At 41.8% G+C, this 26616-nt stretch overlaps 1 protein-coding gene across 1 annotated transcript in view; it reads left to right on the plus strand.

Moving 5' to 3' along the window:
• Positions 1–26616, plus strand: part of frem2b (FRAS1 related extracellular matrix 2b) — a gene marked incomplete at its 5' end in the record, with an annotated part of 70220 nt that overhangs the window by 7575 nt on the left and 36029 nt on the right. The window contains one exon of the mRNA XM_080459978.1: positions 23576–23722. Coding sequence (XP_080316104.1) covers positions 23576–23722 — 147 coding nt within the window. The remainder of the gene's footprint in view (positions 1–23575; positions 23723–26616) is intronic.

Here is a 26616-nt window from a genome sequence, read left to right on the forward strand (position 1 = left end):
ATTTTTTTAATAAGATTTAAGCTGTGCTGGTGGCTACCCTAAATCCCCAGACAGAGCCTGCAGCTCTTTGAACAGCCGTGTTGTGGAGGAGCTGAATGGTGTTCACTGGCACACAGCTGCACTGTGTCATGTTCAGCGATGGAAAACATTCTCCTCCTCACTTCAAGTTCATTGGGAAATTTACCAATTTCGCTTGGCAGTGTTTGTAGGTTGAAAAGCTACTTTTCATGTCGCAGCTGCTCGGTGGGGTTCCAGGGGTTTGTGCCAACAGCTGTGATGACCTGTGAATGTATGCACGGGTTTAAGTACAGGCATGGACTTCCTGTTGACTTGCTTTCCAAGATATGCCTAACTGAATGTGCAAGTATGTATTGGAGCACATATGCACCGTACAGATAATTGTAGTTCAGTTTAAAGTCATCTATCGCCTCGCTTTTGAGTGAATATTACTGCAGTTAGGTCCCGTTTACATAGTGTTGTGAGTGAAAATGCATCGAAAACAATACCCTATGAACATGAACAATGGCGAGTACTCGAACATTCCGTATGGACAGACGACCAACTTGGACTGCAATTACAGGTGACTGACTATACAACTACCAAGTCATAAGAGAATATCGACTGAGGGTCATGACACTCTGGAAGCTGCCATTGTTGTTATTGTCCTTCTACTCATGTATGTGCAGAAGAACTATTTACTATGACCATGAAGTGCATGCTCAGTAGCAGTGTTTCTGCCGCCTACACAGAGACAGAGGCTGTACATTTCCAGAGTTGTCTTAGTATATTGGAAGAACTGTCATGTTGGCAAGAACAGCCTTTGGACTTTCAATCAGCTGCTGCCTCCTTTGCTATTCAACTGTAAATAGTATGTTTTTAACCCAGATTGGAATCTAGGATATAGTGAAATTGCAGTAATGTCATTTGATTTAAATGTGCACATCAAGATCAACGAGCTTTGTCCAAGATGTTTTGTTGAGCCAGATAAATTCTGCTTATGTAATTTAGACTGTTTTCAGTCAATTAACTTGGCTACATAAAGTCAGCAGATGGGCTATTCACCACAAATAACAACACAACAATTAGGCTGCATCCCAAAGTGCTAAGCTTTTTTAATGAGTGATTAGTCTGAGTTTGAATAAAAACGCTATGACTGTTAACTCCTCGGGGATATCAGAAACAGAGAAATATTGAATTTACTTCAAAATCATACTGCTCGTTCTGTTTAATAGTCTTCGACTTCGTAATTATGGGCAATTTGTGGATGTTTATGTCATTTTATCTTTTCTCTCTTGCCTTTTATTTATTTTTTTATTCCTGAAGCTGCCACACTGAGCGTTAGCAACTGTATTTAAGGTGTTTTTGCCAAAGAGGAAATGACAGGGCTTATTTTTCCAAAGCTGCTTGGGTGTCTCACTATTTGTCGAGCTTGTCAACGCTTTGAGTAAATAATCACGGAGGACAGAAATTACACTTATTAAGGAGGCTATTTTTTGAGACACGTCACACCTGAACACGAAGTCACAAACAGAGGGCCAAATTTCCTAATCACTGAAAAAGCATCTGGGCTACAATTCAATTGGTGTCAGGACATTTTTTGTGTGCATGGAGTTTGTGTGTGTCTGTATCTGTTGTGGGGGCCAACATCTGATTACTCCCTCACAATAAACACCTAGTCCTCATCAAGAAATGCATTTATTTCTGAGGTGAGCTGCTGTAAAGTTAGACTGTGGTAAGGATTAGGGCTTAAACTATGATGGCAACCCTTTTTCATTTGAAATATGATAGGTTGTTCTATATATTCTGCACCTGTCATAAATGTGGATTTTTAATTTCAAATCGTCTCCTTTACACTTCCATAATAATAAAAAAAAAAAAGCATAATATGGAAGGAATTAATACTTTTATCTTGTTTATACTGCACTTATATCTCCTTATCAGAAATGTAATTCACCGAGTTAAGTTTTGGGTGAACAAGTAAACTGAGAGTCTCTCAGAGATAAATTGTAAAAGGACACCCAGTGCATGCTTTCTTGACAGACTGAACTTCATCTGTAAATACATTAAAAAAGAATAATGAAAATCAAATAACATATTCTCATTTTCAGTGTCATTTTGCCTAATCAAATGAAAAAAAAAGAAGAAGAATAAATCAGTTTTCTCCACCTAATGTGAGACTTGGATCTGTATCTTCGCCACTAATCGCCTCCAGTCTGGCTGGAATGTAGATGTTGCTGCGCGCAGACAGTCACAGAGGTGCTTCTCACTGAGAGAGATGCACTGCTTGGACTTGATTAGTCCCGTCATCGAAAAGCCACTTTCACACACGTCGGTTGATCCAAAACAGGTCAAGATCTTTTCAGCACGCAGGGTGATGGCGCTGTGATTGGCGGGTACGGATTGCATCCAGAAAGCGGGCATGGATTCATCCAAATGCTTCTGCTCTAAAGCATGATTGTTCCTTCATTCAATCAGCTCTTACAAAATTCTTTTTTCCTTTGACACACCAAACCTCTCACAGTGCTGTGAAACATCACTCATATCAGTGTTATATGGATTTTCCACCATTTTAATCAGTGGCTTGATCGCCCGCCGCTCATTAAAACGACTCACTGGCAAGTTCATCCAAATGAACACAGAGAGCAGGTCCAAGTGAGACGGCGTGCCGCTGACTGACCTGTGAAAGTAGGTTTGGGAAAGTCTGTAAAATCATTGTCACCAAGCTGGTTTGGATAAACAGAGTGCTTCTCTATGAATGCAGGAACATCATTCGCCAGGGCAGGCTGCAATTTGGTGTTTCCCTGGAGCTTCAAATTTGGGGAGTTGAAGTGTTTAGTTATGTCCGGCAGAAAAGCTGCTTCAAGTGCAAACTTCTCACTGTTACATAATATAGATCGGCATGCAATGAAGGTTCAAATCCACAAACTTCTCTAATACGACGCCTCTGCTGAGCCGTCGTACTTCAGCGTGCAGCGTCGGATCTTGATATTGTGTCTCATGTTCTTCAGCCGAGGTGTGGAACTGTTCGGAGCGTGGTCTCTGATGTAGTTAACCACTTTACCTTTCAGTGTTTTCAGTTCACCACCTTTGAGTTTGCAGCAGAGCAGTTCTTGGTGAGGCATACAATGGGAAGCAGACAGGTCAGGAAATGTATCTCCTTTTCTCAGTAATGTAACAAGCTCTCTTTCTTTTCTAAGTATTGACGGCGCCCCGTCGGTGGTAATTGACACCAATTTCCCCCGAGTCAATCTCTCTCCCTGGTCCCCGGAAAAAGTCCATGTGTGCCAAACAAATGTCTTTTCCTCTTGTTTGACCAGTCAGTGGAAAAAGAGCAAGCATTTCTTATTAAAAAAAAGCCACACATCGGTGGACTTGTCAATGGCCAGGATAAAGTGGTGCGTTTTCTTAAGATCGTCAATCAATTTTATGAACACTTCATCCAAACTGTTTCCCACACATCTGCTGAGGGTTTAACCTGAAAGCTGCAGTTTCCACATCTGCCGGGCGAGCTCAACTTTGTTCAACTCAACAAAAAGGGACTCACTGCACAGAGAATACTTTTTCATCAGCTCTCCCTCAGTGAAAGGCCTCCGACGCTCTCCTACGTTCCACACGACTTTGAGTGATGCTGCTGCAATCCTGTCACTTCCTGTACAGCTGAATCTCAAACCAGTTGGTTGACCACGAAGATTTCCAGTGAGACTGCATCTTCTGTCTTATCTTCTATTGCTGCTAGGTCGAGAGTCAACGTTGGTCTTTGTGGCAGCTGTCATGGTGGCGCTGGAGATTTGGACGTTTATGGAATGGACTCTTTCTGGCAAAGAAAGCACACTGGCTTGTTATTTACCTCCACAAAAGCGAATTCTTCCTCCCATGACTGCTGAAATGTCCTGTGTTCATCACACAACTTGTGTGTAACTTTCCTGACAGCAGCCATGAACTGTACTTCGATTACTTTTCTTTTGAGTTTGTTTGGCGGTCAGCAAACAACCTACTGGTGCATTACCGCCACCAACTGGTAGAGTCCCACAATTGCAATATTTGCCTGCCTGTTATCAGGAGGTCAATTATATTACTATCTGGTGCTGGAATGTTAGAAATTATTTGTCCTCATAATAAAAAAGAAAAATCCTTACGGTAAGCTGCGTGCTACACCATGACAGCGTGCTACACCATGACAGTGTGCTACACCATGACAGTGTGCTACACCATGACCGCGTGCTACACCATGACAGCGTGCTACACCATGACAGCGTGCTACACCATGACAGCTTGCTACACCATGACCGCATGCTACACCATTACAGCTTGCTACACCATTACAGCTTGCTACACCATGACCGCGTGCTACACCATGACAGTGTGCTACACCATGACCGCGTGCTACACCATGACAGCTTGCTACACCATGACAGCGTGCTACACCATGACCGCGTGCTACACCATGACAGCGTGCTACACCATGACAGCTTGCTACACCATGACCGCATGCTACACCATTACAGCTTGCTACACCATTACAGCTTGCTACACCATGACCGCGTGCTACACCATGACAGCGTGCTACACCATGGCCGCGTGCCACACCATTACAGCGTGCTACACCATGACCGCGTGCTAAACCATGACCGCGTGCTACACCATTACAGCGTGCTACACCATGACAGCGTGCTACACCATGACCGCGTGCTATACCATGACTGTGTGCTACACCATGACTGTGTGCTACACCATGACAGCATGCTACACCATGACAGCGTGCTACACCATGACAGCTTGCTACACCATGACTGCGTGCTACACCATGACCGCGTGCTATACCATGACTGTGTGCTACACCATGACAGCATGCTACACCATGACAGCGTGCTACACCATGACAGCTTGCTACACCATGACTGCGTGCTACAGCATTACACCTTAAGTGGTGCAGCGTTAAGGTGTGAGACCGAGGCCCTATTTAAACGTTTTGTAGTAAAAATGCTGAACTTTTGATGTGTTTTGGGTCTCCGTTTACACTACAACAGTGTTTAGATTCACTAAAAATGCACCTTTTTGATTGTAACGCCCAAGGTGGAACGTTTTGACAAGGCTCCCACTGTGTTGTTGTGTACTTTCTGAAACATTTGGGCTCCATTTCTGTGGAGATTGCGGAGATGCTGTGACAGTGTTTGTGCACCACAACTGTAGTAAATAGTTCTCGCACATGTGAAGAGTAGACGGACAATAACAAGGATGGCGGCCTCCAGAGTGTCATGACTCCCGTCCAGATTCTCCCGGGACTTGGTAGTTTTATAGTTGACAATCACTATAAAAATAATCCAACTTGGTCTTGGTCTGTCCATACGAATGTCTGTGTCCTCCCATTGTTAATGTTTATAGCGTATTGTGGCTCTGAATGCACACATCTGTGGGTTGATTACAAAAACAAGCAACAGCACCCACTAGTGGCCTATCATGAAGATAGGTTTTGTTGTTTTAGGACTTTTATGAAGTGAAAATGCAAAAACGATTCGTTTTCACTTGAAATGTTGCCATAAAAACAGAGCCGAAGTTAATTGTAATGTCATTGTTTGGATTGCAGTTATTTACGGAGGACTTTAGAGTTGTGCACTTGTGGAGACGTGCACCTGACCACTGAGGATAAAAATGAAGGTCCCCTCTCGCCAAAATTATAAATTTTTTATGTAAAAACTTGTTTCAAGGTCAGGCTAAAGGGAAGAGCTGTGTTCGGTCAGAATGAGGGCTGGAGTTTTTTTAAGGAGTGGTGAGGTCGAAATCTCAAAGCAATATCCCCTAAAGGGATGGACACAGTGCTTAAGTGTGTGTGTGTGTGTGTGTGTGTGTGTGTGTGTGTGTGTGTGTGTGTGTGTGTGTGTGTGTGTGTGTGTGTGTGTGTGTGTGTGTGTGTGTGTGTGTGTGTGTGTTTGTGTGTGTGTGTGTGTGTGTGTGTGTGTGTGTGTGTGTGTGTGTGTGTGTGTGTGTGTGTGTGTGTGTGTGTGTGTGTGTGTGTGTGTGTGTGTGACTCTTGTCATTCTAACTCAGCTAATTGCTCTGTTTCGGTGGGCTCCAGGCTTCCCCTTGTCTCCTGGGGATTCAGGTGCATTCAGGTGAGCTTACCTGAGCACACACAAGCCCTGGCATTCCCAGGCAGTTGTTTGTGGAGCTGAATCCCTGTCTGTCTCCAGGCAGTCAGTCAGCATCTCGGATGTGCTTAATGACAGACACACGGCTGTGGTCTTTGTTTTTCATTCCAGGCTCCCTCCAACCACCTCTTCTTTTAATTCAGTGAGCCAGAAAGAGGCAGCCAGAGATTTTTAATTGTTTCGTTGGTAAAAAAAGGTCTTTCTGAAGGTCAAACTCTTCAGGTATGCCTCAGATGCTGTGCGTTTCCCATTAGACTAATAAAATGTGTGCTGCAGAGGAAGCAAAGAGTATGCAAGTCAATAATTTAGATTTCTTTGGGTGCGAGAGGTCTGCAGTGTACAAAACAAAGCAAATTCCTAACTGGAACATTTCTGTTGTTTTTCTCACGTTGAAGCCCTTGAAAGGCAGAAATGTTCTTTCCCCTCTAGTTTTCACTACATTTCTGCATACTTCACTTCTTGAAGTAGCGAAATGCTGTCTCTCTTTCTGCTCACGAGAACAGTTAAGGTCATCACCGGAACTGAATAAATCAGTTAGATTTGATTTGTCAACATCTCCCACGTTATCGGTGCGCAATGGCTTGCGACACTGAGTGCACACTCCATCCCCGTTCTCTCCCTTCCTGTCTGATTCCAGGTAAGGTGGGATTATCTTACTCCCCGTAGCGTGCTACAGCGGGGGGGAAAGTAATGTAGAGCATGCACTCGCACGCACTGTGTTGTGGTTACTATAGACTTTGTGTACGCTATAATATCTCAAGCACAAGTGATGACTCTGCAGTTTTGCAGTGCGTTCCCGTCCTGTTATTAATGAAACTGTCTCCTCTATACTTTTGTTGGGGGGGGTATAACATTCCTCTGTCCTTGGCACCTACGATATGAATCATATACATAAAGTATGCCGTAAGCCTCGGCAAATGACATAGCTGGTACAGTAGTGTCTTAAAGAGGTTTTAGCCTGTTGTGTTTTCTTCACAGTCCATCTGTGCTGCAGCTGATAAAGTGCTAGGTATAGTCATTTTATTGTTATGGAAAAAAATGTTTAGCTATAAAACATCTGGGAGTTGATTACAGAGCTATTCCTGGGTAACAGCTGCTTCACTTTGGGGATGAAAAAACTGAATTACAGAAAGGATTTAGGCTAATCGTTTTAGTCGGATGTGATTTGCGTCTCTCACCGGCCCCATATGTCGTCAGTCGCTAACTTTGTGTTGTCTATTTATTTCTTTTTTTCTTTTTTTTTTGTCGTCAGTCTGCATTGCAGTTGTGTTCGGCGTTCACTTGCTCACAACAAGGTGCATCTGCAAAACTTGTATCCCTGAATGTACGTGGGAGAGAGCAGAAGAAGTAAAAGTAAAAGGAGTCGCAGAGACAAACCTCTTCTCATTAGCCGGGCCATCTAACTGATCTCTTCTCAGAAAAGATTAAAAAGCCATTATTAGTCATTGGCTCATTTTTCAAAGCAAGTAAGCCAAAACATGTTGATGAGAGGTTTCATTCTTTTATATTAAATTAGGTATTGAATCATCTAACGAGGACTGCTCTGTCTTTGTCTCTCGGCTTGCATTTCCAATCATTGTTACTCTGTTGTGTCCTCTATGTGTGCAGATTATGGGTAAACAGCCCATTGAGTTTAAAAAATGCTTCAGATGTCTACTGCATGAGAGTGGCGATAAAACTGTCACCAAGTGTAATAATACTGAGCGATCAGAAGCTGTAGCAGAGCAATGAATGGGTGTAATCTAGTCTTATAGTGATGTCGATCCCGCATAAGGCCACTCAGACTTAGATTTGCCCTCATTTCCCCTCCAGAAAACAAAAGGGAACCCCTGCTTGATGATTCTCCTCCATGCCTTGATATGCTGCCAAAGTCAGTGTATGGCGCCAAGGTTAACAAAGCAAAGGCAAATTCCCAAAACTATAGAAACCCCAGGCCCGGGCTTGTTCTGTGGATGATGCTGTGTGTCGTCATAATTGCCTGAGGATATCAGTCGAGCAGAACTGAAGTTTTCCCGGCTTTGAGTTCCTAGATAATCCTCATTATGTGAAGAGAGAGGGGGCAAAAGTTTTTAGAACAATTCCAGATATTTAGAAAATACATTTACCCATGTGTGTTTACCAAGTACCACATAGACAACAACTATTTAGTGCAATTAAAGATGAAATATTCATAAAACCAACATCTATACCACCGTGGTGAGGCAGTTCCAGGTGACTATGGGTGAGGGTGACACACACGCACGCACGCACGCACGCACGCACGCACGCACGCACGCTAAACGTTAAACTATTCTGAAACAAAAAAGCAAAAAAGTTTTCACTTTAAGATAAGATAAGATAAGATATCCCTTTATTTATCTCGCATGTGGAGAAATTTGTTGTGGTACAGCAGGATAGTACAGAGAAAGAAGCACACATAGCAGGAACTAAAAAAAGCAGATAAAAATACAATATAATAGAAAAATATGCACACGGTGCCTATAAGTGTGGACATGTACACATATGTACACAATATGGGGGTGGATGTATTGCACAAATAGCAGATAAAAGCAGATAAAAATACAGTATGATAAAAGAATATGCACACGGTGCCTATAAGTATGGACATGTACAGAAAATGGGGGTGGATGTATTTTACATAGTAAATACGTTCTTAAGACATTATTAGCGGCGACCCGAGTGTTTCCAGAAAGTTGTGTTTTCCACCATGTCTCTTTTGATTAAAGTGCTGTGGAGCCGATCAGGAAGCACGCCCGTTCCCTCACTTTTAACATAATCATCATTTCAGCATGCTACGAAAAAAAATACACGCGGTTCGATGGGAGCTGTGAAATGTTGCACAGTTTGATGCAAAAGATTTAGATTTTCACACACACGTGCCAGGAGCTTAAAGCGTAACAGTACTCTCATCTTATAAAAGGTGCTGATGAAACCCTCTGGGGATCCTGCGTGCGGGGAGCTCTCACCACCTCCATCGCCACCTCCACCAGAAGTGCAGCCAGATAGGCAGGATGTGAGGAGTCATCTCGTTGAGCAATGGGAGGGAAGAGCAGTCAAGAGGAGATGAAAGATAGAAGTGTTGTGTCGGTCCCTGTGTACGTGGGGGCACGCCATCCAGCCTGCAGCGACGGGGCCAATGTGCTGATGTGCGGCTCACTCTCTAAACACCGCCTGTGTCGACAGGTTCGAATGCAGTAGGTGAGCCCCGCACGGACTTCATCTGCATATGAACGGAAAGTATTTGGGTATTCGCCACAGACTTGATTAGCTGTAAACAAAATGTCTGGGTGCAGACTCCCCGTGTGAAGCCTGCATCCAGATTCTCTACATTTTCTAAAAATATGAGCCAGCCTCCGACTGCGCGGTTATTTAAGTCGGTGAGCGTTCGCGCTTTTTTACCTCGTGTTCTCCGCGGGCGGCTACAGTACGTCTTTGAAAAGTCAACTTTTAACAGGCGGCTAAAAAAAGATGGGTTTCCAATCGCGGTCTGTAAAAAGTGCTGTGATCAAATGACTCCTAATTCAAGCGAGAGCGAGTCGTCTTTTGTGTTAAAATGTCGCCGCGGCCCCGTAGATCAGTCACACTTTTCCACTTCTGTGTTTGGAGAGCCGTGCAGGCGGCGCGTCTCCAAATTAAGCAGCCCGTACTTTTTAGCCGTTCCACTTTCAACCTGCTCACAACTGCTGATCAAGTATTCCTTTATCTAATATTCTGTGTAATGCCAGAAACCGTGTGCCTTAGACTGCACGGCTGCTTCTTCTGATTTCACTCTCTATTATTTTTTTTGTCTGGGTTTGTCACATTTAAGTGTGACAAATATCAAAAATATATAAAAAAATTTTTAAAAAAGAAGCTTTTTTGGAATAGTATGTGAAATGTCCAGAGTTCAGTAAAACCCTTCCCCCATGAAGCATACTGAGGAATGTCTTGCTGCCTGAAATTAACTGGACCATGCATTGGCTTATCTCGGTTTTCCAGGACGCGAGCTCCAAGTGAAGGGTTACATATTAGCAAGCAAACGGCTCGAGCAGGAGGCAGGAAGGACGAGTCGGAGGGTGGCGGTCTAGACACCTGAGCAATCTGATACATCGGCTACCTTTCATCGCCTGAATTCGAAAGCAATTTGCCAAAGCTCTTATAATTACCTCTAAATTATTCTGGATCACTCTGGAGGTTATCGCTAGTCAATGATTCATGAGCAGCGAGTCTTCAGGGAGAGAGAGCGCTCGGTCATGTTGGAGCTCTGTGAAAACTCGGCTTGCAGATTTCAATTCAAACTTCAGGTTTAAAGAAAATCCATCACATATTAACCCCTTGTCACACGTATGGCCACGTTCATTTACACCATCCGTTCGTCCTGTTTGTGAGAAAATAAAGGGCTGGTTGTGTACGATATTTGGAATTTGTGGAAATAACAACAAACCACAAAGCATGACACTTTTGCTTTAAACTCCTCATAAAGAATAATGTCATTTCCCACCCTTTGCATTGGAAAAGCACGGTCATGTATATGGAAATAGTCCTATTAGGAACAAATGTGTGAAATGCATAATGTAGGAAAGTATTACCGAACAGTGTCAATAAACTCTTACAAACATCCAGTGCAACATTTCTCATTTAGACACAGTTTTTAACACATCAATCATTAAAAATGCTAAATAAGGTGACGCTTATTCACATTTGTGATTATAAAAAGTCTCAGACAAAGAAATACCACTTCAAAGAGTTCCCACAGTTGAAATTGTCTCTATTTAAAGGGGACATATCATGCTAAATCCACTTTTTTAGCCCTTAAATGCATTTTGTTGTATATTTAGAGTGTTTAGAAGTACAGAAAAGTTCAAAGTAGTCTCTTCAGGTGCTCCGTTGATATCTTTATATTCTGTTTTGGTCATATTTTGCGATCGGTTTCGATTTTTCTATTCTCTATTACGTTTTTTGAACAATGACGTCACAGTATTCTCAGCGGAACTGCCAAATTAGGACATCGACATTTCGAGCAATCCGCCATTTTTGTTTCTCGCTGCGATTTTGTAGTCCAACCGAAGTTACGAGAGGATAAGTGGAAATGTTCGGTTGTTGGATGTAGTAACCCACAAGCTTCGTTACACCGTCTCCCAGCATCAGAACCTTTTCGAAGTGCCTGGTTGAGTTTTATTTTTCACAGAAATGTACCCACATCTGTGGGTAAGGTCATTTTTGTGTGCGCGAATCACTTTAAGGACGACTGCTTCAGCAACCTCCGCCAGTATAAAGAAGGATTTGCCGAAAGACTTCGTCTGATTGAGCGGTCAGTTCCTTCTATCTATGGAGACGACGAACAGAGCACTTCGGTAAGCTGTATATAACGCTAAAAAGTGTGATGATAAGACGTCCCTGTCATTGTTTTGTTAGCATTAGCAGTTGCACCGTCTTCATATGTTAGCGCTGTGTGCTCGTTTTAGATTATAATGTAACTTCTGTGTTAAATAGTCGTTGTAATACAGGCAGTATTGTAGTAGTGGGCATGGATGGAGAAGTTAGTGTAAATATAGTAACACACCATTGCGTTACATCCATATGAAGACGTTGTTCTGTAGGTGCATCATCGTCATTTTCATCTCGCTCCGCCGGGTCCGACTCTGGCTCCAACATGTATGGCTGGATGGACAAATCTTCCGTTGTTGACATTTTGTAAATAATGTGTGAATATAAAGTTTCTGCGCCGCTAGATAATTGTATCTGTTCTATCAAACTACAAAGATGGCCGAACAGGGTGACGTTGAACCGAGTGTCACCTCTGCAACCTGGAGAGGAGGAGGGGTATGAAGTGTCTCATTTGCATTTGAAGAGACCGCCCCAAAACGAGTTGCTCTCAGAAGCGCATCAGAAAAGGGGTTGAAAAGGGGCCTGTGGAGCTATAATAATGAGGAATTCAGACCCAAGCATTGCAGTTTCGCGTTGTATAGACCACAACTGTATGATTTATATGTAAAAAGGAAGGATTTAAAAGCATGATATGTCTCCTTTAAAGCATTTCAGGCCCAGTTTACACAAAGTGAAAATCCCAAACTTTTGTTGTGAATTAGGTGTCCGTTTATATGGAGTGACTAAAAACACAACTTTTTTGAAAACGGCTCCCAATGTGAAACTTTTGTAAAACACTCCAAAAGCACGACGGTGCATGCGAGTAAATAGTTCCTCTGCACATGTGCAAGAGATGCACAATGACCACAATGTTTTTCTCCAGAGTGTCACGACTCCCCGTCCGTGTTCTCCTGGGACTTGGTGGTTTTATCGTTCAGTCACCTGGAATCCAACAATCATAACTTGGTCGTCCGTCCATGCGAATGTCCGTGTACTTGCCATTGTTAATGTTTTCACATGAAACGTCGGTGTGTAAGCAGGGCCTCAGTGTTTGAACTATAACAGTTTAAAAGGCATTCAGATTGATATTTATTAATTTTTTTAACTGTTATTTTACACGAAAAAACCTCATTGAGATTAAAACTCTCCTTTTCAGGTGTGTCCTGGCTAAGACAGGTTGCATTACATTGAGGTTCCAGAGAAAACAGGCACATTAAACACATTAAACATATAAGAAAAATGTAAATACATTAAAAAAAATAGCCCACAAACTAGAATTAAGTCCATCATTCAGAACATCTGCAGACAGATGTGTCTAAGTCGCTAAGCAAGTTTTTTAAAAGACTTTTCACTGGACTCTATAAGTCCCCTCTTCTTGAAACCACAGAATCACATAAGAACTCAGAACTATATCGTAATTGGTACCTTTTTTTTTTAATGCAAAAGTGATTCAAGTGTGTGTGAGCAGTGTTGGGTAAGAGAACAGTGCGTACGTACGGAACATTTGAACACAAGACAACCAAATGCAACAGAAACTACAGTGCTATGAATAGAGACCCACACGTCCATTAATATTCACTCCAAAAGTATCTCTCAAAACGCTGCAGATGGATTTGCTGCCAACGTTGTGCGACTTCTGCACGGATGTTTGTAGAACTATCTCTTTGTCCATGCAGCTTTTGTTCACCACATTTAATCATTTTCAGTGTTTCGGACATGAAAGTCATTACATCTCTCTTCTGTGCCTGATTCGTATTGTGGTCTCCACAACAGGTTGTGCCTCTTTGTGTGTAAGCACAGTACAATATAGTCTCTGAGGAGGAGGAATTTAAATCTCCGTTTTATGCAGTGTTGTGCACTCCACATACAATTGTTGCATAGTAATAGGGTTCGGCATGCTATTTGCCACCAGCACAGCCACAAAGCTAGAGAATTAATTCCTTCAACAAGAGGATCCCTAACATTGCATGAAAACTTATTTTCAAAGGTTCAGTCGTCAATTGTCTCACAGAGACTTTTGGAGAGAGAGAGAAAATAAACTAGCGTTTACAAAGATTGAAGTGCAAAGAAATATTTGTACTTGCAGTGTGCAAATGAAGTTTTGCATGCTTAGAAGTAGTCTTCTTTTAGCAGGCCAACACATATTTCTGAATGCCGGGTTTGTTCCCGAGCTTATCTCCAATACAATGTGACAAGGAGCAGACAATACCGACACCAAGGCCTCAGACATTTCCCTCCCTTTTCATGAATGCAGAACAGCATGCTTATCTTTAACATGCAGGTTTGCACAGTTCTAGTTGATGGCGTCTTTTCACAAGTCGTAAACAAAAGACCAGGAGTCATTTAACACTTCTTTAGGATTTACCAGTTTGGCTTTTCAGGGACCAACCCCCCCCCTCCCCCCCCATCCCCCCCTTTCAGGAAAAAAAGCCTTTCTACATGTTTTTTAAAAAAAATTTCAGGATTTGCAAGTAACAGCGGTGAAATGCAGCAAAAGCATGTTGTCGTAAGTGAAACCAGTGTTGGGCCAGCCCCGAGCAGAGACCTGACAAATACTCTGCTCTATTAGTATGGAGCTCATGAGTCTGTGGGACCGCGATGGGGTTTTATATTCTATGGCCTCACACTGCTGCTTTCAGCAAACAGTCCACCATTATTCGGTTTGACAAGAGAGCAAACACTGTGCATTCAGGGGTCAAGAAAAAGCACGTCCCCCTCTCTTTGTCAGGTCTTGTCGTCCTGCATCCTTATGTTGCTTTGTTTTTTCCGCACATTTTCACACTTCCCCTTGTTATCCTGCAGCCCCTGTTCTCCTCGGTTCAGTCACCAGCAGTATTTCAGAGTAAAAGTACATTTAGCACATGCACTTTGTGTATTAAAGCTGTGTGGGATTAGCGCTCGCTCTTCAGTCCATCACCGTCTGCCATGACCTAGAATTATTGTACTTTTTCCAATTAATGCTAAAAACACGTCTTTTACAGCTTATTATTTGGTGAATACTTAATATATGACACTTAAATAATTATATACATGTTTTGCTCTTATACATCGTTATCGGTCCGTCACAGAAAATTGGCTATGGCTACTTCAGTAAAGTAAGCGCCTATACCATAATACTGTACATAATTGACTGCTAATGAGCGAGAAGCTCCTAATTTTAAATCCGCGCTGACCTTTTCTGTGAATGCTGAAGAAAGCCCTGTGGCTGCTAATTCAGCCTTTTGTTGTGACTTCCCTTCCTATTGTGAGCTCGGGCTTTTGCTCGCTAAACCGTGTGGCTGACTGTTAATTAAGACACTCGAGGCAGCGTCCTCTTTGACAGACAGGAATGCTATTCAAGAGCAATCAAGGAATACTTCGTCTGACCTCACCTATACAATTAAAAACAAAGTCTTCTCAGAGTATTGTTATACCTTTTTTTTCTTTCTTTCTTTAGATCTAATACAGAGATGCAGAAGAGTATTTTTACATTTTCAGTGTTGTACTTTTCATTCCTCTGACGTCTGTAACATTTGACTCTAACTTACTTATTTGTAGGATATGTATATAATATTACCTGGTAACATAGATACCTGGGGTTGTATATAAATAATGAACTTGTTCGTATGCGTGGAGTAATCCATACAATGGATGAAAATCGGAATTGATTCAGTTTAAATTCTTAATTGATTTACATTGCATCTCCTCAGAAAAAACAAAACAGCCAAAGCATATAATACATTGATTTACTTCTTTAAACAAGCAGAATATTTTTAAGCTATGAGAAGGAGATCAAATGCTCAGATTGGTTGACTTGTTTCTCTCTGAATGAGTGTGTTGTCCAGTGTACACATGACCTAGGATACTTTCTGCCTCGATGTGTTTGGCAGGAAAACATGTGTCCTTGCTTGGAAAAGAGCGCATCACAAAAAAAAAAAAAAAAAAAAAAAAAAGCAGTTCTACAGCAGAGATGTGTGAGTAGAGTTAATTAGTTAAAGCTACTTTTTAATCCTTCAGCTGTGTGGAAACACTGGAGTCAAACTTCCAGCTGAGGATTCCCACGTACGACAGGAAAGTCGTTTGTTGACACTGAAAAGAAGTTCGCTTTGTGGCGGCGTCTTTTGTTTAAGCTACTATCAACTTATCTTAATGTAACAGCTTAAAAAAAGAGACCGAGTCCTCTTCATCAAGCTGTCATGTGAGATTTATCCGATTCTCTTTGTGCGGTTGACACAACGCATGACGCCATTCGTGGCTGTGTGTGAGGACACCCGAGCATGAAGTGGACTCCCAGGACCGGAGTGACCTTCCCCTGCAATCACGATTACACAATATTTCTTCGGCCGTGTTTCTCGGCTGGACAACAAATAAAAGGAGCCGAGTTTCAAATAGGAGCTCTGGGAGCTCCTGGTTGAAAGACCGGGCATTAGAGGAGCTCCTACTTTTTGACCCCAGAACAAAGTCACTGTGTAGTTCCCACAACAACCCAAAAACAGAAACGAGCAGTCAGGGTGAAGGTTTGTGTTGCTTTTCTCACAGTGAGAGCTTTCTTCCTGTCCGGCTATCAGAGTCTAACACATTTACAGTAAATGGTCTCGAATTTGCCTTCAGTGGATTTTAATTGGCAGTAAAGCACCGAGCAAATATTTTGCAAGCATCAGTTTCTGTGTACATCATCTTTCTTCACGTTTTAAATGTTTAATAATAAGTTCATTCAGTCAAATGTGCTTCTTGGTTTGTTTTATAAACACTAAAACCATTTACTGATTATGTTTCAGTTTGTAAAGGTGTGTAAACCCACCGGACACTTTATAAATACAAAATCCACATTAAAATTGCACCAAATACAAGAGCATCGTGTGAATACAAATACTAATGCGTGAATGCAAAAACTTAACACAAATGAAAAACTTGTAACATAAATTCGAAAGGAACAATGTCGATGCAAAAGCTACGACACAAAGGCAACAGCTGCAAAATAAAAAGCCCCGATGAATGTGAAAAGCTGCAACAGAAGCACAGAAGCTTCAACAAAAGTGCAAAAGCTGCAACTCAAATGCAAAATATATCACAAAAGTGCCCCAAAAAAGCTGCAACACCAGAAAAACTAACAGAAATGTTGCTCCACAAATGCAAAAACTACAATGAACATTAAAAAGCTGCAACACAAATACAAAAAAAATATAACAAAGATTAAAAACTGCACCACAAAAGCTGCAACACCACTGCTAGAGGTGCAACACAAATGCAAACATTTCCTATGGAAGCTCTTGATTATGCCATCATAATCAAATCAAACAACCTCCATCCTGAGTTCAATACTGTTGTTTTACCTCCTAGTATGTATATACTGTAAATGTAAAATATCACTGATTCTATGTTTGATTCAATATTTTATGATAAAACTGAAAGAAAATGACAAAGACAATTGGTTCAAGAAGGTGACAAAATGTCTTGCAGTTTTTGCATTCAAATACTTTTTTATTGCAGTGATCCTCATTATATATATATATATATATATATATATATATATATATATATATATATATATATATATATATATATAAACTCACATCATAAGTTCTAAGGTAATAAAAACTTATATTCGTGGTCAACAGTCATGGTTAAAACCTTTCTAAGCAACTTTTTTTTTCCCACAATATGTTCAATTAGATGAAGGGTATTTCTGTCCATAGTATTCCAGATTTGGGGAAGAGCGCTGAGCATTTAATCACCTCTATAGTTGTGGTTCAGCTGTTAATCTCAGAGAACTTTCCCCGCTGAGAGCAAAGCATTGCTGGGAGTCTTGCATGACTGTCTGACCCAGCACTTTGTTCAGGAGCTCCTCTGGCCTTCCTTCCTTCCTTCCTTTCAGGCCCCAGAAGTGTCGCCTCAGACTGACCACTGTGTCAAAGTGAACTCGGAGACAACGGCAGCCAGAATGGCCCCCCAAGGAGGGGTCAAATTTATGGCAGGCCGTATCCCTGAAAGGCTGAGCTGCGAGAAAAAGGCTTTAAGGCCTGTGAAATCATAACCATTTTAAATCTTTCGAGCCACGGCCAACTCCCTACTCGTTACTGCAGATACGAGGCTTAGGGTGATTAGACCATATCGCTCTCTCTCGCTCTCTCTCTCTCTCTTTGCTCTGCCATGTGCTCTTTTTCCTTCAACAGGATTATCATATCCCTTTTCCCTTAATTGGAGAGGTGAAAAGTATGCTGGTATCGTCTGGTACACAATGAACCTCAAAGACAGGTCATTCTATAGTCTTAATTAAAGATGTGATAATAGAACATGTTTACTTTCCACTACAGAAATGAATCTGTGTTTTTTTTCCTCCTCCTCCCCCAGACAAGATTAAGTATTGATTTTTTTTTTTCTGAATTATACTGTAAGTCAACTGACCATTGGTCCAAAGTCAGCCAAAAATGTGTATTTCCAAAGGCAACACTGCTGCTATAATAGACAATTTAAATTAACAAGATTAAAAGTTTCAACACTCCCTACAATGCTGCATTCACTTTCGCTGTATGCGGGAATCTTGTACTAGCTGTACAATGAATAGGCTACTCATCCAAATATCCAGTTTTTTTAATAGTGTGACATTAGATTATTAGCAATTGTTCAAATGATGTCAATCTCCAATGGATTGAAGGTGATCACTGGTATGAGTACGTCAATAAGCAGTAGGAACGTCACACATAAACCCTGCTGGTACCTTCTGGAAACTATCCAGCCATTCAGCCATTGTTCTTACAGTATAATAATATGTGATATGTAGTTCTTATAGCATATATACTGAGTTGAGACGGTAATCCTAAAGATCTGACTCCTAAGACTGTCTCAAGTTCTCTGCAGGCTGAAGACTGTGGCCATTCTTGCCGTTTGTTCACCATATATCATATATCGCAGGTTACTTTTTATCCCTTCATGTCATATGATTTCTAATTGGTCAGGAATATGAAGTGGGTGTGGTTAATGTAGAAATATGAATAAGTCTCCTCTTTATGTCCATTTCTTCTCTGAAGTTTTGCACTTGAATTTCTCTTGAGGTCAGAAGCAATAAGGATGGATGGATGGATGGATGGATGGATGGATGGATGGATGGATGGATGGATGGATGGATGGATGGATGGGAACGAAACACTAGCTCTCAATGCCAGTGCAGCAACTCCTTGTGCAACATTTCAAACGGAAGCATTGTGAAAACGGAGATGAGATGAAATGTCCCACACTGAAGCAGTTTTAAAAACACTCTCTTTCATAAAGCAATTTTGACTGTCTAATAAAGCCGGTTTTAGAGGTTAGGTAATACAGTCATTTCACCGTCAATTTAATCTTTTTTTTTTTTTTTTTTTTTACATTTCTTCTGTCAATTTTTTTTCTTTAATTAAAAACTATAACATCTAATTCTATTTGAAAGCTGAGACCTCCTAAAGCTGCAGTCGGCACTGCTGTAAAAAGATGTTCTGATACCAAACCGAAGTTATACTTTGCCATAGTTAAGAGTTCATAAATGTATCCCTAAAATGAAAACGTTGCTGCCGTCATCTTTTTTTTTTTTTATTGTATTTTATTGGATTCCTGGTGAATTATACCGAACAGAATCCACTTTCTGATTTACATCCTGCTTAATGATGAAACGGACCATAGTTTGGAACGCAGTTTAGGGGGACGTGATCATTTAGTATTTTTAGATATACGCATTGTGTCTCAACATAGGCGTCATCTGCTGCGCTCAGTTGATCCTCTGTAATGAGTGAAGCCGGGTCTGTGGGCAGCGGGCCGCCTGCCCGTCTGCCTGCCCGCCTGCCCGCCTGCCTGGCTGAATGAACAGACCGGGGAAGTCGGGGCACCGCGGCCCCGCGTTGCTCGACGGTGACCAAATAAGGGCCGTCTGAAGCATGTATGCAGGGAGGAGACGGGGGCACCAAGTTGGCACGGCGCAGCTTTTCACATTCTTTGGCCTCTTTCAAAAGGCTGCTGTCCTTCATCGTACAGCCAGTGTGCGAGCGGACAAAAGCTGTGAGGCTACATGGAGAGAACAAGGGTTTTGTGGGATGTTCATGCACAAGGTGACCACGGTTGAGTGGATAGAATTGTAAAGGTTGACACTTACTTGGCACTAATTTTTGCAGAGGCTTTTTTTATGAGCAGTTGCAAACAGCTTAGCGGAGTTAGAGAAAACAAATCAGGGAATCACTGGGGGTACAGTATGCAAATACAGTGTGACGTCGGTAATATCAAAGTCCCCTTTCACACACACACACACAACTCCTCAGCTGTGCGACATAAGAGATATCGATATTCTTCACCAAAGTGTGTCTCAGTGCTGTGAGACTTAGTTAAAGATTAACCGTAGTGTTTTCCTTGGGGCCTCTTTGAAGTGGACTTACTCCAACCCCTGCTTATCTTAATTAGAAAGAGATCCAGAGGAGTGAAGGAGTCCTCTGGAAACGAGCACCTCCACTCCGCGGCTCCCTGAAGGCCACGCTGCAGCTTGGCCCAGACTTTCCGGTCTCCTAAACCCCGTGGTTGCTAATGTCACACCGAGGTTGCACGCCCTGTGGTGTACACTGTGACTGTAAAGCATTTTTGTCTGAGGCCTGCTCTAGTGCTGTCATGGGAGCTGTACTCCTCAGACCTTGCTGGATATGAAAAAAATGAATAATTAATAGAGCGGGTTTATGCTTGCGGAAAGCGTTAAAGGCAAACAGGTGTTTAATGTGATTCATCTTGAAAAGAAAGAGCCTTTTAAGCAGCTTAGTTTGATGTACAGGCTCTTTTCTCAGTGCCATGTAAACACCAAAGCAGAAAGCCTCCCCGTTCATTGTTGTATTTTAAATATATGAGATACTTGGGACACATTCCACCTGCAATCCGTCCTGGTCTCTGTCTGAGTGTTTGATTCTGCTTATAATCTGTTGTCTTCATGCTCTTGAATTATAATTTGAAGTTTGGACCAACAACAGAATCCAGGACTTGTTTCCATTACCTCAGTGAGGGACAGCCTCCACAGCATGCAGTGTTTACCGGTGGCATGTTGGCTTTAATCCAAACTGTGTCGGGAGGTCCTGTCACACATAGGTCACCTGTCTCCACAAGAGTAATGTGGAACACACAGGAAGCTGAAACCCTCCTCCCTGCTCCACCGCAGGAATGTACGACTTATTATATATATCACATTTTCAAAAACAGTCCCCATTAGCAGTTTACAAAACACAATAAGAGTCTTTTAGATGTGCAACATTTGCCGCTTCAATGACACTGAGCTGCTTTCCGATTGAAATGTCTTTCTCATTGCAGGCCTAACAGCCTGTCTCTGATTTGATTACATCAAATCTAATTCCCCAATAACTGAACAATGTTTTCCTTTCATCACTCATGTCTACTGATGATTTTTATGCACAAAATGATAAAACTTTTGGCACGGCACATTGCAAAAACACTTTACGCATGAAGTGCTGAGCATTAGTGGCCGACGAGGAACGGTTTGATGTGATGACTGTGGAAACAAGTATGCAAAAGCACTAGAAACTAAAACTCTGAATTACCATCTTACGACTGCAATTATATTCGAGCCGTCTGGATTTATTTTGATTTTTACGGCTATAGAATTTAAATAAATGTGCAATGATGAGTGCTTCAGTATTGCTGGTTGTTTTTGAAGGTGCATGTTCGTCATGTCCCCCGGCGAGCCCAGTTGGGAGAGCATGAGACTCTCAATCTCAAGGTGGAGGGTTCATGTCCCGCGCCGGGCGCCACCTTCCCGTGGGCTCACCACCAGGAACGGTTCTTAATGGGTCAATGTGATCTGGGTGACGGTGCTCAGACTGACACCCTCGCCATCCGGAAACGGATGGATGGATGGATGGATGGATGTATGTATGGATGGATGTTCGTCATGTCATTTACTGCTGCATTTCTGACGGTTGTTAGTTAATCACGTGTGCACGGTGTTGTATGACTGAATACCTGCCTTTAAAACCTGCCCTAAATGAACCTTTTAACATTTAAAGACACAATCAAAGATCGTCACGATTCCCCGTCTTTTCATCTGGAATGAACCATCACACTCTGTCGCCTCTTAAAATTATATTTTGACATATTTTTTTTCTCTTCCTATATATTAGTCTTAATTGTCTGATAATGCGTCCTGCATTTGATGGCTTTTTTTAATTGTTCATCCAGTAATAATGTTATTTCTTGTTATTTCTAAGCCCATTGTGATGCCCAGGCCGCTTTGCAGGGGTGTTGTACGAACAGCAGAACCAGCTTCAGGTATTGGCTTGAGCAGGAAGAAGTGAATAACACATTTTATATGATTACCTGTTAATTAAATCTGGAAAACAACTAAATTACTTTCATGTTTACCAATGTCACGTACAGGCCAATATCACTCCGACATCGGCACACAGCATCTTTAAAAAAGTAAACATTTGTCATTGTTTAGTTTGAATAGCAGTATTTAATAGATTGCCTGGTAAAAGTAAACACTTTATTCAAAGGTCAGAGAGACATTAGTGTATACGGATATGGAAAGTGGTAATTCGAATAGCAATGCTTATTTTCTAGCACAGCCAGAAAGTCTGTGCTCATGAGAATTTAATGAATTGTAGTATATTCCATTAAATTATTCACCCTATTTGTTAATCTTGCAGGACAGAGAAAAAGTCTGCAGCCTTTTGTCCCCATTACTCAGAGTCGGCATCATCCAGTCTGTCTCAACTTTGCTCTGAAGTGGCTTTATGGGATGGACGGATAAATAAAGGAAGAGCATGTTTCTTTTATTCTTCACGGCTTCAAATCCTCTATCTTGTTAAAAACATCAAAGTGTTCATGTTTTCATTATAGATTAAGGAGCGAAATGATTCAAATGGGCTTTAGGTTTTCTTCAACAGAGGCCAGAAAAGAATAAACTTTGTCCTTGATGCACCATGCTGACTTTGTCCCTTTTGTTTGAGTTATGGATGTAAGATGTAATAAGACCAAGTTTTACTCTCTGCGAGGAGAAAATATGTACACGATTAGAAGAAAGCAAAAAAGCCTCAGGCAGGTGGCACACACACACACACACACACACACACACACACACACACACACACACACACACACACACACACACACACACACACACACACACACACACACACACACACACACACACACACACACTAAAACACCCACAGTGAATGTGTATAGGTTTCACACGGCCCAGCGAAGAAGGAAATGGACACAGCGGAGTGGTTGGCTGGACGTGACAGATTTATTGGCTGTAACAACGAGAGCAGGGCAGAGCCGAGACTCTCAGCTGTGCCTCTAACATAAACAACAGCAGCACTTCAGAACCTCCCAACAATGTCCCTGGATTCTCCTGGCGCTTTCACTTTTATTCCTGCACTTTCAGCGCTGCCAGATGTTTAGTGGCTCACTCATCTGGATCTCCACACACTGGCCCATTGCAGAGGCAGTCGGTGGGCTTAACGCTGCAGTCTTTTTTTTTATTTTTTATTAAGCACTGTAGAATTCTTTAGACTGCAAGCGGCGCTCTTGAAATTATAATATTAAAGCGTGGCATACTTCCTGTGTGCGTGTCTTTGCAGGTTTCCTCTGTATCCGTGTGTGTTTGATTCCCGTGTGTGAAGCTCGGCTTTGAGTCTTTGTGGTCAAATGGTAGCAGCCATGCCCTCCAGGACTTTAGCGCCGGTCTTTGAATGCAACTTCAAAAGGCAAAGGACAAAGTAACCTAGCGCAGACAGGAAACAGCCACCTTTTATCTTAATTAGAAATGAAGCAATTAGATGGCACAAACCCTCCTTTTGCGTCGGGGCTGTGTGTGCACGCCTCAGACCTCCCACTGAGCGCTGGCTCAGATACAAAGTCCAGTCCTAAAGGTATCTAAGAAATCATTCCAATAAACGAGGTTGCGCAATTTCACCGCCGCACCACCGGAAGCATAAAATACTGTGTTAATTTAGAAAACAATTTGGGATTATTTAGACACGCTTCGACTGTTTTAACTTTTCTACCCTGTTTTTCTTTTTGCTGCGCGATGAGCTTCAGGGAGCCATTTCTAATAATCGTATTATTCTCTTTGTTTGCAGGAGGCAACAAGCTGAAGAACCAACAGTTCCGTCTGAACTGGGCTTGGATTTCTTTAGAGAAGGAGTACTATGTGGTGGACGAGGAGGTCAAGGTCCTGGAGGTGGTGCTGAAACGCCGCGGATACCTGGGAGAGACGTCGTTCGTTAGTAAGCAACTGATGGATGGATGGAGGGATGGAGTAATGGATGGATGGATGGATAAAATTGTGACTGCTTAATAAGTTGTGTGCATATTCAGATGCTCTCAATGCCAAGGGTCAGAGGGATAGATCCAAGTACAGAATGGAAATAACATCCTAATAGTACAAATATGAATTTATAGTTAAGATAAAATAAGATAAGACTTTACTCCACATGTAGAAAGTCAGTTATCACAGCAACTTCACATTGCACAAAATCTATGAAAATCACCATATTACAGAATAATACATTTGTGAATAGTAAAGGAAATGTAGACAATAATAAGAATTTGCAATAAAGACAGACATCAGGTGCCACACGCAACCCAATTTCATCTGGAGTGGGCCAGGCTGGTAAAATAATGTCATAATAACCTTTAAATGTAAACTTTAAAGTTTTTCTTTGTTGTAGTGCACATAGGAGTTTACATAATGAAAATGTCTATATATTTTCATAAAGCCAAACATTTACTATGGAAAATGATGATGATCTCAACACAGAGACAATTTTAATTAAACCTTCTGGTGCAAAATCCAGTGAAATGTCCAACAGAGTCTCACACAGCTGTTGCATTATGCATATTTTTTTCCAAACTCCCCCTGATCATTACATGCCTTTACTCCAATATAAGAAATTCTTTTCCTCTCAGTACATTTTCTATCCTTTTGGACTTTTTGTATATTAATAATTAAATCACAGGGCCACACCGTGGTGTAGTGATTTGCAGTCTTCTAACGTAGCAAAACGATTTGCTCTTTGTCCAAAGATTTGTCCAAATATATTCATGTGAAGGTGATTTTTGAATTGATTGCAGCTCTGAATGTGTGTGTGTGGTGTGTGTGTGTGTGTGTGTGTGTGTGTGTGTGTGTGTGTGTGTGTGTGTGTGTGTGTGTGTGTGTGTGTGTGTGTGTGTGTGTGTGTGTGTGTGTGTGTGTGTGTGTGTGTGTGTGTGTGTGTGTGTTTGATAGACCGCTGACCTGCCTTTCCTCACCATGTGCTGGGATGGACTGTAAACTACAAATAATCCCCTAATTTTCTACCTTTAAAGCTCATCTTCGCCGTCAAGTTTCCCAGACTTTTTTTTTTTTTTTTCTGTTATCCTCACAGTTTACCTTCAAACAAACAAAGAAACAAGCGCAAAGCGCCTCACGTTCAAGAAGTGTCTATTCACCAGCGGCCTTAGCGCCCCGAGGCCGACCTATTGACGGACAAGCACTCACGGCACACAAACAAAACCAAACACTCACACTTACTTTGATATATTTCGTCCCGATGTCAGGGCGGGCTCCAGATGCCCCACCAGGTCACAGAGTGCGTGGCCTTTCACCCCTCTCCCCTCGACGGTGTTTACGTTCCAATCACACAATGGCAAAAGACAATTCGGCCGCACAAGACGTAGGCACACGAAAAAGGTCAGCTCAAGTTAGTGGCCTTAGAGAGGCGCCACTCCAAATGTTAGCTGAGGCGATTTACAGGCCAGAACGAAACCGACAATAAAAAAAAAAACGAGCTGCTGGAGGCATTTATGAGTGGCAGGAATTCCTCACACCGTCACCAGTGGTGCGTTTTAGTGCTGCCATTATTTCCCCCCCCATAAAGATGAAGTATTATTAAAATGACTCGATGTTAAAGGTCAAACCCCTTAGGATCATTTACTGTAGTATTGTCTGTATCTTTGTATGCCCCAGGGCCAGAAGACTAATGAAACATCTTTGAAGTCATATGCAAATTGTGCTGACCTTTCCAGTGTCTCGTGCTGCCGAGCAGATCTGCTCTACCTCGGTGGCTCGGTGGAATTAAAACCTCCCTTGAAGCATTTATTTCTTCACCGCGCCTCAGGAAGATGGTCAATAGTAATTCACAGCGAGGAGAAAACTGCAAAAGGCTTTGTTCGTGGTGATAAAATCTGAGGACAAAAAGGAGAGAAAATGGAAACTCTAGCGAGAGAGTGCACCAAAAAAAAAAAAAAAAAGAAAACTAAATCCCTCTGCTGAGTATTAAACAACAAACTAGTATATTTTATAGAAAGACGGTTGGGCAAATAGTCAAAAAATTGTCATTTGTTTTGATTTTCTGGGGCGTTGCTGCTGTTTTATTAATGCTCACATTATAATTTAATGAAGTACTACTTTGAACTTCGGATGCACTGCGTTCGTTGCGCAGAGAAAACTAGCCTTTCGCATTTTTTTAATGTCCGAAAGGAGTGTTGTGTGTTTTTAAACTCCAGGCTTCACACTTATTACTTCTGCCTCCTGATGAAAAGTTCATAAAGGGCAGATTTCTTTCCACGTCAGAACTACTATGTTTTTGGGATTGAGTTTAAGGTACCAAGAGCAACAGAACTCTCTCTCTCTAAATGTGTAAGTGCCGAATCCTTTTATGTTGTCCTTTTTTCATTACGGTGAAAACGTGCTTACATCCTCAGGTGTTTATTCTTTGATCGTACATCGCTCTGTTCTCTTGACACATGGCGGTGGGAATATTTCTTTTTCAATCCAACCAGGAAGAACATTTACACAGATGATTAAAACAGAGCAGAGCCCTCTTAGATCCACGTTTAGCTGTGATTTGCCAAACCGTTAACACCTCTCGTGATGTATATAAATAAGCTGCTTTTAACTGGAGCAGTAACATTAAGTTTACAATGTGTACCTTTTTATTCATCATTTATTCTGGTGAGCACACAGATAACTAGAAATAACTTTAATTCTCAGTCAAAGTCAGGAGCATTTAGGATTTTTTTTTTTTTTTAGTTCTCATTGTACCCATGTGGGGTTTTCTCTCATTCTGCTAATGCAGCAAGCCATTTTGATTAACTGGCACAAACAGGCCACCAGAGCAACCTCGCCTTTTCAAACCAT

The sequence above is a fragment of the Lipophrys pholis genome, assembly GCF_963383615.2.
Source record: "Lipophrys pholis genome assembly, chromosome: 3".
In the NCBI taxonomy this organism is placed as follows: Eukaryota; Metazoa; Chordata; class Actinopteri; order Blenniiformes; family Blenniidae; genus Lipophrys; species Lipophrys pholis.